Raw genomic sequence first — 15,752 nt, forward strand, 5'->3', positions numbered from 1 at the left:
ATCTGGGCCAAGTATTCGAATTTCGGGTGCTCCCCTTCTGATTATCCACAGCGCCCTACGTGTTCACCAGAATAATGAAACAGGTAGTACTGCTGCTCCACCAAATGTCGGTACACATCAATCCGTACCTAGACGACTGGTTGTTACACAACCCAGACAAGGGGTTATTAGCCAGACATGTAGGGCTTACAAAGGATTTACCTCATCAGTTGGGCTTTCTAGTAAATCACAAAAAGTCCCATCTCGATCCGACTCAACAGTTGGTGTTTCTGGGCAAGGAGTTCGACAACGAAGTAGGCTTGGTTCACCCATCTCAAGCGCGTTGCCTAGCACTAAGCAATCTAGCAGAACACCTAGTCAGCGTTCCTTCAGTGTCCCTCCGAGAACTAATGCGGCTCATCGAAATGATGACCTCCGCTCGAAAGGTAGTTCCCCAGGCCACACTATGTAGCTGCCCGGTCCAACGCTTGTTATTGGAACCCCGAGCTCACCTACGGGAACTAAACAGGCGAGTATCGATCCCGGACCAAGTAAAGGAAACCCTGTCCTGGTAATCATCACTGACCAGCCTCAGACAGGGGGTCCCCTTGGACCCACTCGTCACAGCTATGACTCTGGCAACAGACGCCTCCCTCCAAGGGTGGGGAGCGCATCTATTGGACAAATAAGCCCAAGGAATATGGCCCCCGAAGTGGGTTTGGGACCACCATATCAACTGGCTCGAGCTGAAAGCAGTGCACCTAGCACTTTCACGCTTTCGATCCGAAGTGTGAGACCAGAGCCCTGCTTTGCACAGACAACACAGCGTTGGTCTCCTACATCAACAAGGAGGGGGGATGCGTTCCCCATCGTTGTCAGTCCTAGCAAAGCAAATTCTCCATTGGTGCCTGGAATACAAGTGGAGCTAACCGCACACCACCTTCCAGGTGTGAGAAACGGTCTGGCAGACGTCCTTTTGAGGTGTCTCAGTCTCCAGAACACGGAGTGACAGATCCCCCAGTGGGTAGCCGCCAGGCTGTTTGGGTGTGGGACGGTCTAAAGGTAGACCTGTTTGCCCGACCCTGGAACGTCAAGCTCCCAACGTACGTAACACTCCTGCCGACACCAGGAGCCTGGACACCTTATCGATCCCCTGGTCCCACATGGATGTGTACGCCTTTCCTTCCTTCCCGATAATTCACCGGGTACTGGAGAAACTTCGACAAGAGCCCACCTGCATATTAACTCTGGTGGCGCCCAATTGGCCGACCAAGGCCTGGTTTCCGCTCCTGCTGGAAATGATAGTCGAAACACCGGTAGTGCTACCAGACATACCGGACTTGCTGTCCCAACCGGATGGCACACTACCAACAAGCCCAGCAGTGTACCACTTACACGCATGAAGGCTCTCAGTAGACTCGTGCAGACGAAAGGTCTATCTAAGCAGGCTGCCAACGTCCTGGCCAGGGCGAACAGGGATTCCACCAACGCCGCCTACAACTCGAAATGGCAAGCATACACCAGTTGGTGCAGTGGAAGGGAGATTGATCCATGCCATCCTTCTATCGGCCAAGTAGCAGACTTCTTTGTCCACTTGTTTGACGAAGTGGGTCTGTCCTACACAGCGATCGTTGGCTACAGGTCAGCCTTGTCCCCCGCCATAGAAAACTCTTTGGGGTCAAGTCTAGCCGATTGTCCCATTATTAGGAGACTATTTACTGCTTTCCATAATCAGAGGCCAAGGGCCCATTCAAGGGAATCAATTGGGACCTGTCGGTTGTTTTATCAGCCCTAAGCAGACCTCCCTTTGAGCCCCTCGTTTCAGCACCACTCAAATTTTTGACGTGGAAAACAATCTTCCTACTGGCCCTCACCTCAGGTAGGGGCCGGTCAGAGCTAGACGCACTGTCTTTCGCCGACGGCTGTGCTGCCTTTATGGACGATCAAGTTGTACTAAAGACACGAATGTTTTTTTTTGCCAAGAACCAAATCCCAGGACACAATCCTCAACCAATCGCCATCCCCCGGCTGTCAAACATTGCCGGTCCAGAGGATCAGGAAGAATTGCTTCTCTGCCCGGTCCGAGCGCTGAGTTGCTACGAGAACCGTACCAGGTTTTCCAGACGGGGAACCAAAGACATGTTTTTGTGTTACGGCCCTGGCAAACAGGATAAGCCGGCTTTCCCGACTTCCATCTCCAGGTGGATTACTGCGACTGAACTGGAGGTCTAGAATACACTATTCTCCTCAACACAGACCTTGCAGAGACACCAAGTACGAGCACATGAGGTCTGTGCGATTGCTAACTCACTAGCGCTAGCGTCAGGCGCCCCACTTGAACACATCCTGAGGGCAGGCTTCTGGAGAACGCAGAACGTCTTCATCAACTACTACCTAAGAGACACCCAATCTATTGTCTGTATCACTAGCACTTCCAGGAAGCTCATGCGAACTGTTTCGGTCCTACTTCAAGCTTATCACCCCCTGAATTCGACTTGGGTCTAGCTTTCTCTGGCACACCAAACCCTGTCACCACAGCAGCATTGGCTTCTTGCTTCGGGGACAGCACAGGCAAGGTAAGACACCACCCTTCTTGGGTCTTAACTAAGGTTTTGAATTCGTTTTCATCCTGGACTGGGAAACGACTTTCATCATTTGTTTTCTGTTTGCTCGGAAAAACCGGCCACCTATCGGCGTCTGACGCCTACAGTTCAAAATAGTCATTTTGACTGACCAGAGTCTATGGTGGGTATGAACTATGTGAATAGGCGGGTTTAGAGTACCCTCGCCTAAATTCCACTTATTTGCATTTGTTGACAAATGTCTTTTGTGGGGTAGAAAATGTGAATACACAAAAAGCATAATTTTTCACATACAATGCATTCATATCCAATACATACTAACCAGTGAATTTCCAACAATTTTAATCAGTTTTATCATTTGTTTAACAAAAATGTTGATAACATTCATTTCGAATAATTGAACTAAAAATATAGTTCAAGGGAAGGCAAACATTGAAAAGCTCTGGTATGGCTGCTAAAAAGAACTTGCCCACATTATACCGGTATTACCATCAAACACTGCACTTTATTCCAATATATTGTCATTTCAATCTAACCATGTTATCGAGTTGCAACTGATGATTGCCAATAAATCTAATAATTACTATTATGCAAATTATATAATAATTTTATAATTGTTTTTTAATGATGTGGCACAGTTTTACGTGAAAAATCTATCTTAAATAGATCACCGCATCATTCTTTTTATAGCTGGTCTATGATCTTTGCATTACAAATGGAATAATTTAGACTTTAAGCTAAGTAGTATGTTAACAAATAATTGTACAACAAAACAAAACCGTTATTGGGATATACAGATAGAAGGAAATGACACAAAGACCTACAACCAGCCTTAAAAATTCCAGCTTTAAAACAGCTTCCATTTCTTGTCTTTAGCACAAGAGTTGTGTATAGAAACAAGAAAACAAGATGTACATAATTTCTATGTCTTGTTTTTATGCCTCTTGTCACTAAAATGTGTAACAATAATGTTTTATGATGTATTCAACGGTTTCATGGGAAGATAAAGGAATAAACCACAGTGCAATAAGCTTAAGAGATAATGCCTTGGGTGTCACATTGGTATCTGCTATAGGTATAGATCAGTTCATTCCAGTCCCATATCTCCTCTATTTGAGTCGCTGTACAATGAGAGAGTTCCATACGTCGGCTTCGATTAGTGTCTTGCTGTCATCTGTTAGTTCTCGATTTGGAAATGTGGTTTGTAGAACAAAAACTGTGCTAGAATACTGTGGGCGTGAACTGCGATGGACAAGTTAAGGAGACAATATACAGAAGAACATATTTACTACAAAAAATATCTTCGTTCAGTATTACATCGGGTACAATGTAGATGTATATACAAAGGCTGATAAATGCAGTTATAAACAAGTCATTGAAAATGACACAGTCCCCGTTAAATTTTTGAAAGTTCTCTTTGTGCTCGTCATAATAAAGTGGAGGGGTTGTCGTGGGCGTGTCTTTGAAACTTGAGTCCTAAGTGACGTATACAACAGAAAAACATAGATCACAAGTGAAAGCATGTCCAAGTTATCACATTTTAAATAAACAAGATGTCCGCGAGTCGGCCATATTTGATCAAATTGCAAATTGAATTGACATGTACATGTACCTATTTATGACATGCTAAATATCAATGAAAATGATACATGGGTGACAGAGATGTAGTAATATGGCCAAAAAAAAAACATTTGATCTTTGATCTGATTATGAAACAAAGTGACATGTATGATGTATGTGCCAAATACGAATGAAAATGGTACATAAATCTTGGAAATATAGTAGTAAGGCCAAAAAGTCAGATGGCTGTCAATCAGCCATCCTTGATCCGATTTGAAACAAATTGTCATGGACATGTATCCTAACATGTATAAAGTACATGTATGTGCCAAACTTGAATGAAAACTGACAAAGCATGTCAAAGATACCATATATTTAGCAATAATATTATATTGCAGATTGGTTTTATTTATGTGATAATGCAATAAAAATTGTTATACAATGGTTCCTTAAATTGTCTGCAGTGCTGATAGTTAGTTAGGAATGCAAACTTACCCTTTTGTAACAGAATTTTAACATGTACTGTCAAACGCTTGTAAATAATGTGGTGCCCTTAGTGGTGACTCAAGGGAATTGGATTACCATTGAAGGAATTACTCATGAAGGAGGCAGCTTTGGTGATGGGGTACAGGAAATCATGAGGGTCAGCAACAAATTTAGGCAAATTGTATGATGTTTAGACAACAGTTCCAAGTCAGTTTGTTTCAGTAGATGTTACAATTACAAGTCTTATTTTGATCACCAGTTAGTTATTCACAGTTTCTAGTTCAATTTGTGTTATTGTGAAAAAATTATATCTGTTTGCTATAAGTACTCAATTTAACTACAATTTTAATTCCTAAAGCTATAAGTTCAAATAAATATTGAGGCTACATGCAGCAACCAACAACGGTCGTACATATTTCATTGTTTGAATGCGAGAATTTTTTTTCAGACTGAGTGCCCAACACTAATGTAGCAAGCATGCCTCCAGAGGGCGTGCTACACCACAATAGACCATTCAAATGCAGAACTAGTGTAGCCATTATGATTGTAATTTACATTGAAAAGGATACTATATAATAAATCTCCTGATATCACCAACAGTGTGGGTATTGTTGAATTGACCACTAAGTCTGCAAAAAAAATATATAAATAAAATATGTACATACACATATACATAAAAATAAAAATTGAATTGCAATATCAACTGAAATTACATTTAATGAATAATAGAATAGTATGAAAGATTCTAGAAAATTTATTCCAGTTTATCTGTTCTGTCTGAGATGAGTTTGTTCACTTTTTTTTCTAGAAATTAATGCTGCGATCCGGTCAAAATTACAATGCAACATTTCATAAGTTTTCTTTGATGCAACAAAGATCAGATCACCAGATCAATTCATCTCGCGATGAAAAAGCATGAAAAAATATCCCATTGCTGATAAGGGTGTCAATAAATGATATTTAACACAACAGCGAATAAACTCTGGTTTTAAAGTGTTTCATCAATCTATAGACACAACAATCACAACACAACTACATGAATTGTACATTGAATACTGCAACTTCAAAAATGTAACACAAATATTGAACAGAAATACAACAGTAAACACCTACTTGATTTTGGCATTTGAAACACCCACTTGTTGACATATATGGGCATGTAATTTATTAATTATTCAAGTGGTGACCTTTGGTACTGACTCACAGGATTGAGTGGTTTTTCAAAGGCTAAAGGTCAAGATATGCAAAATTATAGCGGGTGAAAAAAGAATTGTATAGCAAATTTTCTGAAATTAATTTTTCAGTAGAAAAGCAGAGAAAACAAATGGAGGCAGCTGGGGTACAACAAATCTATGGTAAATGATGCATATCAAATTCTTCAACTCGTGTCTGATTTTCAGCTTTTGCATTACATTACATCAGAGGTTAAAACTGATGGGAGTCACCAACACTAACCAGAACCAGATTTCAATTAATCTAAGGCACTTGAGGTGGTATTAACCGTATGTCTTGTGATTGCATGTCATAGTAAAGAAGTACTCTAAATACCAGACTGTGTATGTCAGCATGGTGTGTGCACAAAGGTTTCCTGTCTGTTGCATGGCACTGACAGACATGTAGGATCTGCCATGACTAGAAAGTTATGAAATACAATATAAACAAGAATCCCATTACGCTTTCAAAATAAACATCATGGACTGTGTTTTGTTTAACCTGAGATTCAAACATTAGCCATGCAATTAAGAAAAATTTTAAAAACAAAAGATTATATTGAATTTGTGAATTTTAGATGGGATTGTCACCATCCACAGGTTTCAAAATAGATTTATTTAGGTTTCTACAAGTAGAAAGTATATCAACGTCACATAGAAACTGGAGGAATATGTTAATCAAGTGCGTATGAACTATTGGCTTTAACTAAAAACATGCACCTAAACACATTACTAAGTAGCTACAAGTTAAGGTAATTTCATCAACAACTTAGAATCAACATTACCTTGATCCATCTGCTAATCGTAATTGCAGCTGAGTTATTGGTTTGTTTTTATCTACTTCTATAGGATTGGTATTCAGTACATTGGCTGGTACAGAAGGTGTACTTTGAGTTACTACTTTAGGAGTAGGACTGCAAATATGAAATGAAAAACGAGAATAAAGTCAGAGAGTGATACACCAAATTCATAGATTAAATAATAAGAGTGGACTGAAGCATAATTAAATTATAGATGAGAAATAACACTATTTTTAACTCACTTTCCTAGTTTAAATCCTTCCCCTGTAAATGGTTTGAGTGCTTGTTTTGCAGGTACATATTCTTCATCACGGTGGTCTTCCATATCCAGGTTCACCTCACCACCTTTCGCCTTATTATGCAGTTCTTTAGGTATCTCACTGCGAATAAACATAAATTGAAGTTTACTTTCTTTTCAATACTTTTGTGCAGAGTTCAAATATTCATGGTGAATGTTTTTCATGTGCAACTTGCAAGTAGTCACAGTAGATATAGTGTATTTTGCCACAGAGACTATATTCTGTGTTTAGAACCATGTGACGGTTTTCTTGTGATATCCAAATTAGGATATATATATCAGAACAAGCAAAATACATTTCATAATACTGGGGATATCAAATGTTTGCGTAATCACTGCTACAGTCAGTGTTCAAATGTGTTGAATTTTACCCAATAAGAAAGATGTTCATATCATAGTGAACCAATTTGGCTGTTTGAATTTCTTGTCAGTATTTCATTACATTCTGTACAAATCAATCCGGCTGATCTGCACTGGCTCGGAAGATGAATTCTGATTGGCTAAAAAAACAAAAAACTTGTGGCATTGAATGCACGTTCATTGTCAGTATTGTTATGCAAATTCAAACTAGCTAATCATTTACAACCTTCCGAGCCAGTGCAGATTAGCCCAATCAATCAATCAATTGGTTGCGATGGAAAATTGGAATAAAGTAGTAGTGTGAACGAGACAAAATTTAGCAATAATATTATAATACAAATTGGTTCTATTTATGTGATAATGCAATAAAAATGACATTATTATACACTCGTTCCTTAAATTGTCTGCAGTGCTGATACTTGATAGTAAGTTAGGAATGCAAACTTACCCTTTTGTAACAGAATTTAGGAATTCGGCATTTTTGGGGTCACTAAACGCTCTCAACTCTGTATCATTAACGGTAAATCCATTTTTCCAGAGTTTGAGAACAACATGCATCTATTGAAAAAATAAACAAATATGATCATCAACATTTATAGAGAATCAGATTATTGATATTAATGTACAAGACATGCAATTAACATTAATACAAAGTGACCAGCTGGACATGATATCTTCTTCTGATTTAATAATCTTGTGAATCGACAAAGACAATTACATACATCTTTGGGTTGGTCTTGTTTTGAGCGAGATGTTCCTGGAACTGGTCTTACATCACCTCCTTCTGTATCTCCAAGTCTGTAGCCAGCACCTCCAAATGATGCACCAGCCGAACTACCACTAGGAACTGGTGTAGCAGCTGACACTTCCTGAGCTCCATGTCTGGATCAAACAATCATGTTATTAAAATGGTATGAATATGTTTGTCTTGAAGCAGGATTGATAAATGTACAGTTCCTCAGTTGACGAGACAGTGTGGTGTGGATTGAAGAGGGTTTGAATTAAAAAGCAAACCTAAGTGTAGTACAGTGCAAAGCAATATTCAGCATGTGAGGTTTTAGAAAAAATATCAAGAAAGATTGGAATGATTATCACATAAACAATATATTGTTTGTTTAAACTTACTCTTTGGCTGATTGAAACATTTCTTCTACTATTTTACTAGCTTTCTTTTTTTTAGCTGGACCAACTATTTGTTGCCCACTGTAAAATGAATATATATTAACACAAAATAAATGGTCAAGAACATAATGTTTCCAAATACCATGGCATGATTACAATAGATCAGAGGAACAGCAGACACAATGGCAGGAAAGAATGGAACATTATTTGTTTGGTTAAAATAAGTCTTGTTGGTCCTTCACTCTACATGTGATCTCAGCTGTCATCACATCTAAGGCCCATTGTTTCAATATGATATATGCTGCGTATATAACCAGATCATGGAATGAAAGTTTAATGCATAGTACATGGTACAATAAACATCATTAGCATCAGTTGCGAGAAATCTTGAATTCTAAAAATTAACGCTCTCCCTACCTTCCTCCTCGTTCTGCTCCCCCAGCATAAAATGTCTCTCCTTCATCTTCACTGCTATCATCTTCATCTCCAACAGGCATCATATCTGATAAGGTTGCGAACCTGAGATACAAGTTTGGTGATCAGCATAAGCAAATAAGAATAATTATTTGTTTCTTAGCATGTAACTTAATAAATAAAAATCCTTAAATTGCTGGCTGGGCTACTATTTTGAAAAAGCCAGGAGTTCATCAATTATGTTTGATACTTGGTTAACGTGCGAACACAAATATATAAATTAAACAGTTTGTTACTTTATAGTTGGTATACTGTTAATGTAAGACATCTGGCAATCAAGGGTTAAATTTGTAAATTTGTAATACCGGTAGTTCATTTTGGCTACTAATTTTGGAAAATTAAGCTACAATATCACAATTACTGCAATATCTTTTTTTTAAGTATGTAAATTATTCACAATAAGTTCTGATTGTGGAATTTCATTAAGTACATTTATATATCATAAACATCATCCAAATCACAAGGTTTTCTGGTTTTAATCATTCATTCTCTCATTTGGGACTCTTTAATTCACATCTTACACAAAATACGTAACTTCAGCTTCATAAAGTGGTAGAGCCAGCAACTTGAACGCTTGTAAGACAAATATAAATAATAATACCATGTAGCAATATACTCGATGACTTACATGTCCGAACTAGGTTATTAGTCAGAAATTTAAAAGTGCATGTCAAAAAAAAATATGTTAAAAGGATGCTTTTGAGCATTATAAACAACAAAAGAAAAAAGCTATTAGGAAACAAGCATTAGATATGCAAGTCTATGATAGAGTTTAGGTGTTTCCAATAAATCTCTCTTTATCTGACTGTGAAAATGCCACTGTTGACTATTCTTACCGTGAACCACCAGTTGCTGAGTACGGTGGTGGGGCTACTCCTTCTGGTTCACTGACCCTACCTCCAACACCAGAGGGCAGTGTATCCGGTGTGTCATCCATCTCAGCTTCATCATAAAATGAAGCAATTGCTACCTAGAAAATAAACAAGATAAAAAACCTTAATTAACCATACGAGTTACAGACACCATTCGCAAACAGAAGAAACCATATCTGGCCAGTGGTCAGAGTCATCACACCAAATTTTGGGTTAATAAACAAAGCATTTGACTCGCATACATTTGTAGTATTCTCGACCACGGACTGACATAATATTTGCATGGTATGTCTATGGAGATTTCAATGAGGAAAACGTGGTGAAACCCGTGGGTAAAACAAGAATGGCTAATTTACTATACTCTGTGCTAACTTTTGTTTACATTGTTCAGAAATGTTGTGATCTGAAATAAATGCAATTTCAGCAAGATTATCCTCAATAACTATTTTGTTATTTAGTTGAATGTGGTACAACACCTAGATGTCTGCTTGAGAATGGGAAAATAGTGAACTCACGTGAATTCACTACTGATCTAGTAAGTCTTCAACTTACAATGCAGAAACAGCTTGAATACTTCGTCAATTTTACTGATTTTTCACCTCCAGTTATCATAATACAGCAGAAATCGTTTTTTTTTTTTTTTTTTTTTTTTTGCAAGTCATAATTAGTTCGAGTGGAAGAATGCCTCGTCATCATGAACATATAGCCAAAACTGTCAATCGGGCGGAATGTAAAAAAAGCCGCTTTCACGACTGCTTCTTTGTGTTTCTTTAAATACTTCAGACGCTACAAGTTTACCAGAGTCGTACCGTAGTACACACACGCCAACTGACAGAACATGTTCGTTCGTTAATGCATGTAAAACTGTTATTCCACTGTCAGCCCACATAACTGTATCTACCATTGCCTTTGAATTAGTAAATTAGTCTGTTTCCCAGACTGTACAAAAAAACTGGATGAGTTTAACAGGTCTAATTCTGTTTTAGAGGATGAGACAGCATATATATAAACAAAGAATATCGTCAGCCCAGCGATGTCAATTGACGAGTTTCTAAGCATCTGAGTGAATGAATATGTTTTTCTTTGAGTCTGAAAGAGGTAGATATTTACCTGCAATTGCCAGCCTGATGATTCAAGAAAAAACTGCGCCCTTTCTAGATCGCTCCCTGTAATATTCGTAAACTCCGTGACCATCTCATCGTGATCCGCCATTTTGATTTCCTGGTATGTAGGTTTGTTTATATTTCTCTTCTCCATTCATTAATCATTAAATTTGAGAGGCTGCTTAAATAACTTAACAACATAATACCAATCTTTATCGTACATAATATAATTTATAATGCACAGAAGAACAGATATCTAATATAATGGCAACAACTGTAATATCTGCGAGTACTTTCTCGAAATGTGTTCACACACGAACGCCCTCTGGCGGCCATTTTGAACTACTTTTGTTTTTTTCACACTCAATAGTTCTCTGAAATAAATGTATCCTCGGGGGCGGACATCCGGGCATTTTCACAGCCTGGCAACCCGCGTCGGTGAAAACAAAGGCCCAAAATTCACAGAAAACGGTACTTTGGGATGATTGTTGAGCCTCCTCTGAACAGTGTAACAAGATTAGCCCTACGTGTGTAACATATATAAATTTGGTTGTTCAGGATTACTTCAAAGTTGAGTTTGTGTTGTTTTCTCGAATTTTCACCGGCTCGACCGGCGTTCCACAGCAGCGCGCACAGAGCCCATTGAAATGCATGTACAGTGGTGCACGTCGTAGAAACGTGGAACGTCTTGTGACGTAGCCCCCGAGGACATGTTGTAAATCCGTGGAAAGAATATATAATGTATTTTTAACATTGCATGTAATATTCGAAATTTTCATGAATAATTCAAATGCAATACGAAAAATTGTTCGAAATTCGTGATTTAACTACTGAACGTTTTATTTCATTTATGGGGAGAAAATTTTCCATTGTGTCACGGTATATTGAAAAAATATTACGACTTTTAAAATTCAATAAATTAAATGTTTGTTATTTTGTTGTTGTTTTTTTAAATGGTTTAACAATATTCGTATTCATATAACTAATAATATACGACTTTCTCGCCAAGTGGGGAATAAATCCAGAGCAAAAATGCAAAATTTTACCGTCTTGCAGGATATTTCGGACTATTGCTTTTCTAAGAATTGTGAAATTTTAATGTTCTGTACAATTGTGACATTAACCCATAGTAGTAAAAACATGAAGAAGATGGCATGTGATATATAATTCAGTCTGAACCTTTCTAACACGTATAGTAATATCCACTATATACTATTTATATCTGTTTTAGATTGTTTTGAACACCCATCCGGCCCAATAGAATTAAAATACTGATACATGAGGCTGATCAAAACCTCTATTCCCCATAAATGGCGTTGTTGTTTTATTATTCAGGTATTACAATTGAAGTGGTATGTGAAAAAGATGTCATGTTTTGTACAATTGCACTCGTATTTATTTCAAATTTCACTTGGTAAATGAATGTAGATAAGAATTAGCCCAGAATAAAAATGTCACCAAATTGTCATTCATTGTCTACTTCAGCACATCCCCTCAATACATGGACTGTGGCAGCCCCTCATTACATGGACTGTGGCAGACCCTCAATACATGGACTGTGGCAGCCCCTCAATACATGGACTGTGGCAGCCCCTCAATACATGGACTGTGGCAGCCCCTCAATACATGGACTGTGGCAGCCCCTCAATACATGGACTGTGGCAGCCACTCATTACATGGACTGTGGCAGCCTCTCAATACATGGACTGTGGCAGCCTCTCAATACATGGACTGTGGCAGCCCCTCAATACATGGACTGTGGCAGCCACTCATTACATGGACTGTGGCAGCCTCTCAATACATGGACTGTGGCAGCCCCTCAATACATGGACTGTGGCAGCCCCTCAATACATGGACTGTGGCAGCACCTCAATACATAGACTGTGTCAGCCCCTGAATACATGGACTGTGGCAGCCCCTCAATACATGGACTGTGGCAGCCCCTCAATACATGGACTGTGGCTACAGTGATTAAACAGCAGCAGCAGAACAATGTTTGTTCACACACAAAAGATACATCTGAAATCATCGGCTCTAAGAAAGTGTATCTGGTAGGCGTGTATTATTACAGTACACTTTTTGAGTTGTTTTTTTTATCAATTTTCTGTTTTTGCATATGCCACATGACTACCATCATCACACGATTGTTATCATGATTGTTACTGTTGTTGTCGATGCATAGCAAGACGTGAACTAGTGGACACCCCGTTGACAATTGAAACACAGGATGTAAGAAGAACAGTAATGTGAACACCATTTTTTTGAAATAACACTGACTATTTATTATATGAAATAATCGTAGTCGTGTGTAGATTTTTTTCTGGTTATACTGACATAACTCGTTGATAATATAAACACTTTAGCACAGTGTCTATATTGGTTATACAACTGCCGCTTTTGTGTATATTCAGTGTTAAAGTTGAACGATAATTTTAGATTGAATTGTATTACTGTAAAAGGGTTAATTATTCACTGGGTTTTAATTTAGCTTATTTCGCTGACTGGAAAATGCGCTAAATTATAACCCAGAGTATATGTAAAATTTAACATACAAGTAGAACATATTATCTAAAACCCACTGAATATGCCTGATATGGTAAATCAGTGAAATTTAAACCCAGTGAAAATTAGTCATTTTACAGTATGCGGCTGTTATATAATCTATTTCATGGTATGGATATGCATAAATGTTCAGGAAATATTTTAGTAATAGCCGGAATTTGCACTTAATGTGAATTAGGGGAAAATAAAATTTGAACAAAAAAAATATCAATTACAAAGATGAAATGATCGCCAACATTTGGACGCGCAAAAAATCGTTGAAGATTGAATATTTAGTTTTGTCATGTGCCAGTGTTAAACTTGAAGTGTAACGAGGTTAGGTTTGAAGTATATCAATGTAAGACTTGAATCATACCAATGTTAAACGTGAAGTATCATTGCTAGACTTGCAGTATCAATAATTTTAGATTCAAAGTATATCTATGTTAGACGTGAAGTTTCAATGTTAGATTTGACGTGTGTTTGATTTGAATTGATGTAACAGTTTCAATGTTTTATTTCAGGTGTGGTTGACTTCAAATATCAATGTTAGCCTTGAGGTACCAATGTTAGGCTTGAAGTGCCATTACTAGACTTGAAGTATGGCAGTGTTGACTTGAAGTACATCGATGTTAGATTTAAAGCGGGGAGTCGTCATCTGCGCATGCGTCAGATGGCCATAGCGTGTCACTGTTTACAAACAAGCGTCTGCCCGTGAGCCTTTGCGTTTTTAGCGTGTGTTGTTGTCGTCGCTTGGGACTGAATTCCATGCGTGCGCAGGTGACGACCCTCCCGCTTTAAAGTATACCAATGTCAGACTTGACGTATAACAATGTTAATCTTGAAGTATCAATGTTAAACTTCAGGTATCAATTTCAGACTTGAAGTTTATTTATGTTAAACGTGTAATGTCATTGTTTGATTTGATGTAGCAATGTTAAAACTTGGGGTATCAATGTTAGACTTGAAGTGTCGATTATACACTTGAAATATCAATAATAATGATATACTTGACAAGAGTGTTGGTCTTCAAGATAAAACAACGTATGGACTTAAAATGTGATACATGTAAATAAACCACAATTTCAAAATACCTATGTGTGAGATATTGTTATTTACTTAAAGTTTAACAAAAAGAATTCAATGGATACTGTGTGTTATGAATTTGGGGACTGCAGACACTTCGGTGGTGATATCGCGTTTCAATGGTCTCTGTCGCCTTAATTCAAAACATAGACCCAATTGTGAGGGTTTGCTCGACGTTCTGACTAATAAGTAAGATTTGAATGAACTTTGTTATTTGCATGAAAAGTTCGGTGACTTTATTGAGGGGAGTGCTTCGTATGGGGACAAACCTGTTTTATTTATTATGTGGTATAGTCTCTAGACCGTATACAAATAACCCAGAGTCTGTTTTAAGCATTGTGTGGCTAGTATAGCACGGTTCAGTGACCGAAAACAGGACAAGGATCGGTTCTGATTTCGACACATAGAAACACGTTTTTTGTATGGATTCAATGACTCATGTATCCCAGGATATAGTATAACATGCGTAATAATCACGATGAAAGCTTAAACATTTCGTGGAGCAGCTAATGTTCTGATTGAGTAGATGTGTGTCAAAGAGTTACATCTGCGACGGTTTAACACCCCTCCCACTTTTCATTGCAATTACTGGATTTGTATCAATTCATTTAATCGTTATCGCAACAGCAAGTAACTGAACTAAGTCAAGTTTACGATATTTCGGGACCATCTAAGTACGTACATTGTTTTGGGAACCGATGTTGAAGAAAAACACATGCTGGTCTTCTCTGAGTAAACAGCAATGAACAATCGGACTTTTTTCAAATATATAGATTTTCTAACCCAATAACTTAAAACTTAGGGTCGATTTGAAGATGTATAACCATTCAAATATCATGTTATGTATTCAATTTTTATTCAAAACTGTTCTCTATGGTACATATGTTTTGCTTAATGTCTGTCAGTATAAAACACGCATGAGGTATCGACCCGCTGCGTTTAACAAATATGTACTGATACAATAGTTTTAACTGGTCAAGACCGGTTCACGTTTGTGTGTACGCGAATTGAATATGAAAAACTCTTGATGTATCGAGGAACGAAAAATATACTTGTAAATAACTACAAATCTAAGTGTTTGTTTATACTAGTTGAGATGCTATAGTTCTGTTAGTCTGCGACACAGATCAGTATAGAATCCATTGTAAACGTATATGTACTAAACTATACTACGAATAAAATAAATGACCCTGTCCTAGAAAAACAGACGATAAAACAAATGATACTGGCATTCCTTCGACACAATACTGAGTTACAGTTGATTTAATAGCTGACTTG

At 37.8% G+C, this 15,752-nt stretch overlaps 1 protein-coding gene across 1 annotated transcript; it reads right to left on the bottom strand.

The window, feature by feature from the left end:
• Nucleotides 1–3,046: 3,046 nt before the first annotated feature.
• On the bottom strand, nucleotides 3,047–10,995 carry LOC100373786 (NSFL1 cofactor p47-like). The gene is made up of 10 exons (XM_006821953.2): nucleotides 10,855–10,995; nucleotides 9,709–9,842; nucleotides 8,816–8,917; nucleotides 8,402–8,479; nucleotides 7,999–8,158; nucleotides 7,725–7,834; nucleotides 6,861–6,998; nucleotides 6,604–6,732; nucleotides 5,177–5,236; nucleotides 3,047–3,803 (listed from the first exon to the last, which is right to left on the bottom strand). The coding sequence occupies exons 1-10, from the start codon at nucleotides 10,954–10,956 to the stop codon at nucleotides 3,671–3,673; spliced, it is 1,146 nt and encodes a 381-aa protein (XP_006822016.2). The 5' UTR covers nucleotides 10,957–10,995; the 3' UTR covers nucleotides 3,047–3,670.
• Between the last annotated feature and the right edge of the window lie 4,757 nt (nucleotides 10,996–15,752).

The sequence above is a fragment of the Saccoglossus kowalevskii genome, chromosome 7 (assembly GCF_978046115.1).
Source record: "Saccoglossus kowalevskii chromosome 7, keSacKowa6.1, whole genome shotgun sequence".
Classification (NCBI taxonomy): Eukaryota; Metazoa; Hemichordata; class Enteropneusta; family Harrimaniidae; genus Saccoglossus; species Saccoglossus kowalevskii.

Bases quoted from the DNA above. Each gene is read 5' to 3' on its own strand.
- LOC100373786 (XM_006821953.2), bottom strand. From the start codon at position 10,956: ATGGCGGATCACGATGAGATGGTCACGGAGTTTACGAATATTACAGGG. The intron at 8,918-9,708 runs GTAAGAATAGTC...CTTGTATCTCAG, and splicing joins TCAGCAACTGGTGGTTCACG to GTTCGCAACCTTATCAGATA. The intron at 7,835-7,998 runs GTATGTAATTGT...TTTTTTCAATAG, and splicing joins AACAAGACCAACCCAAAGAT to ATGCATGTTGTTCTCAAACT.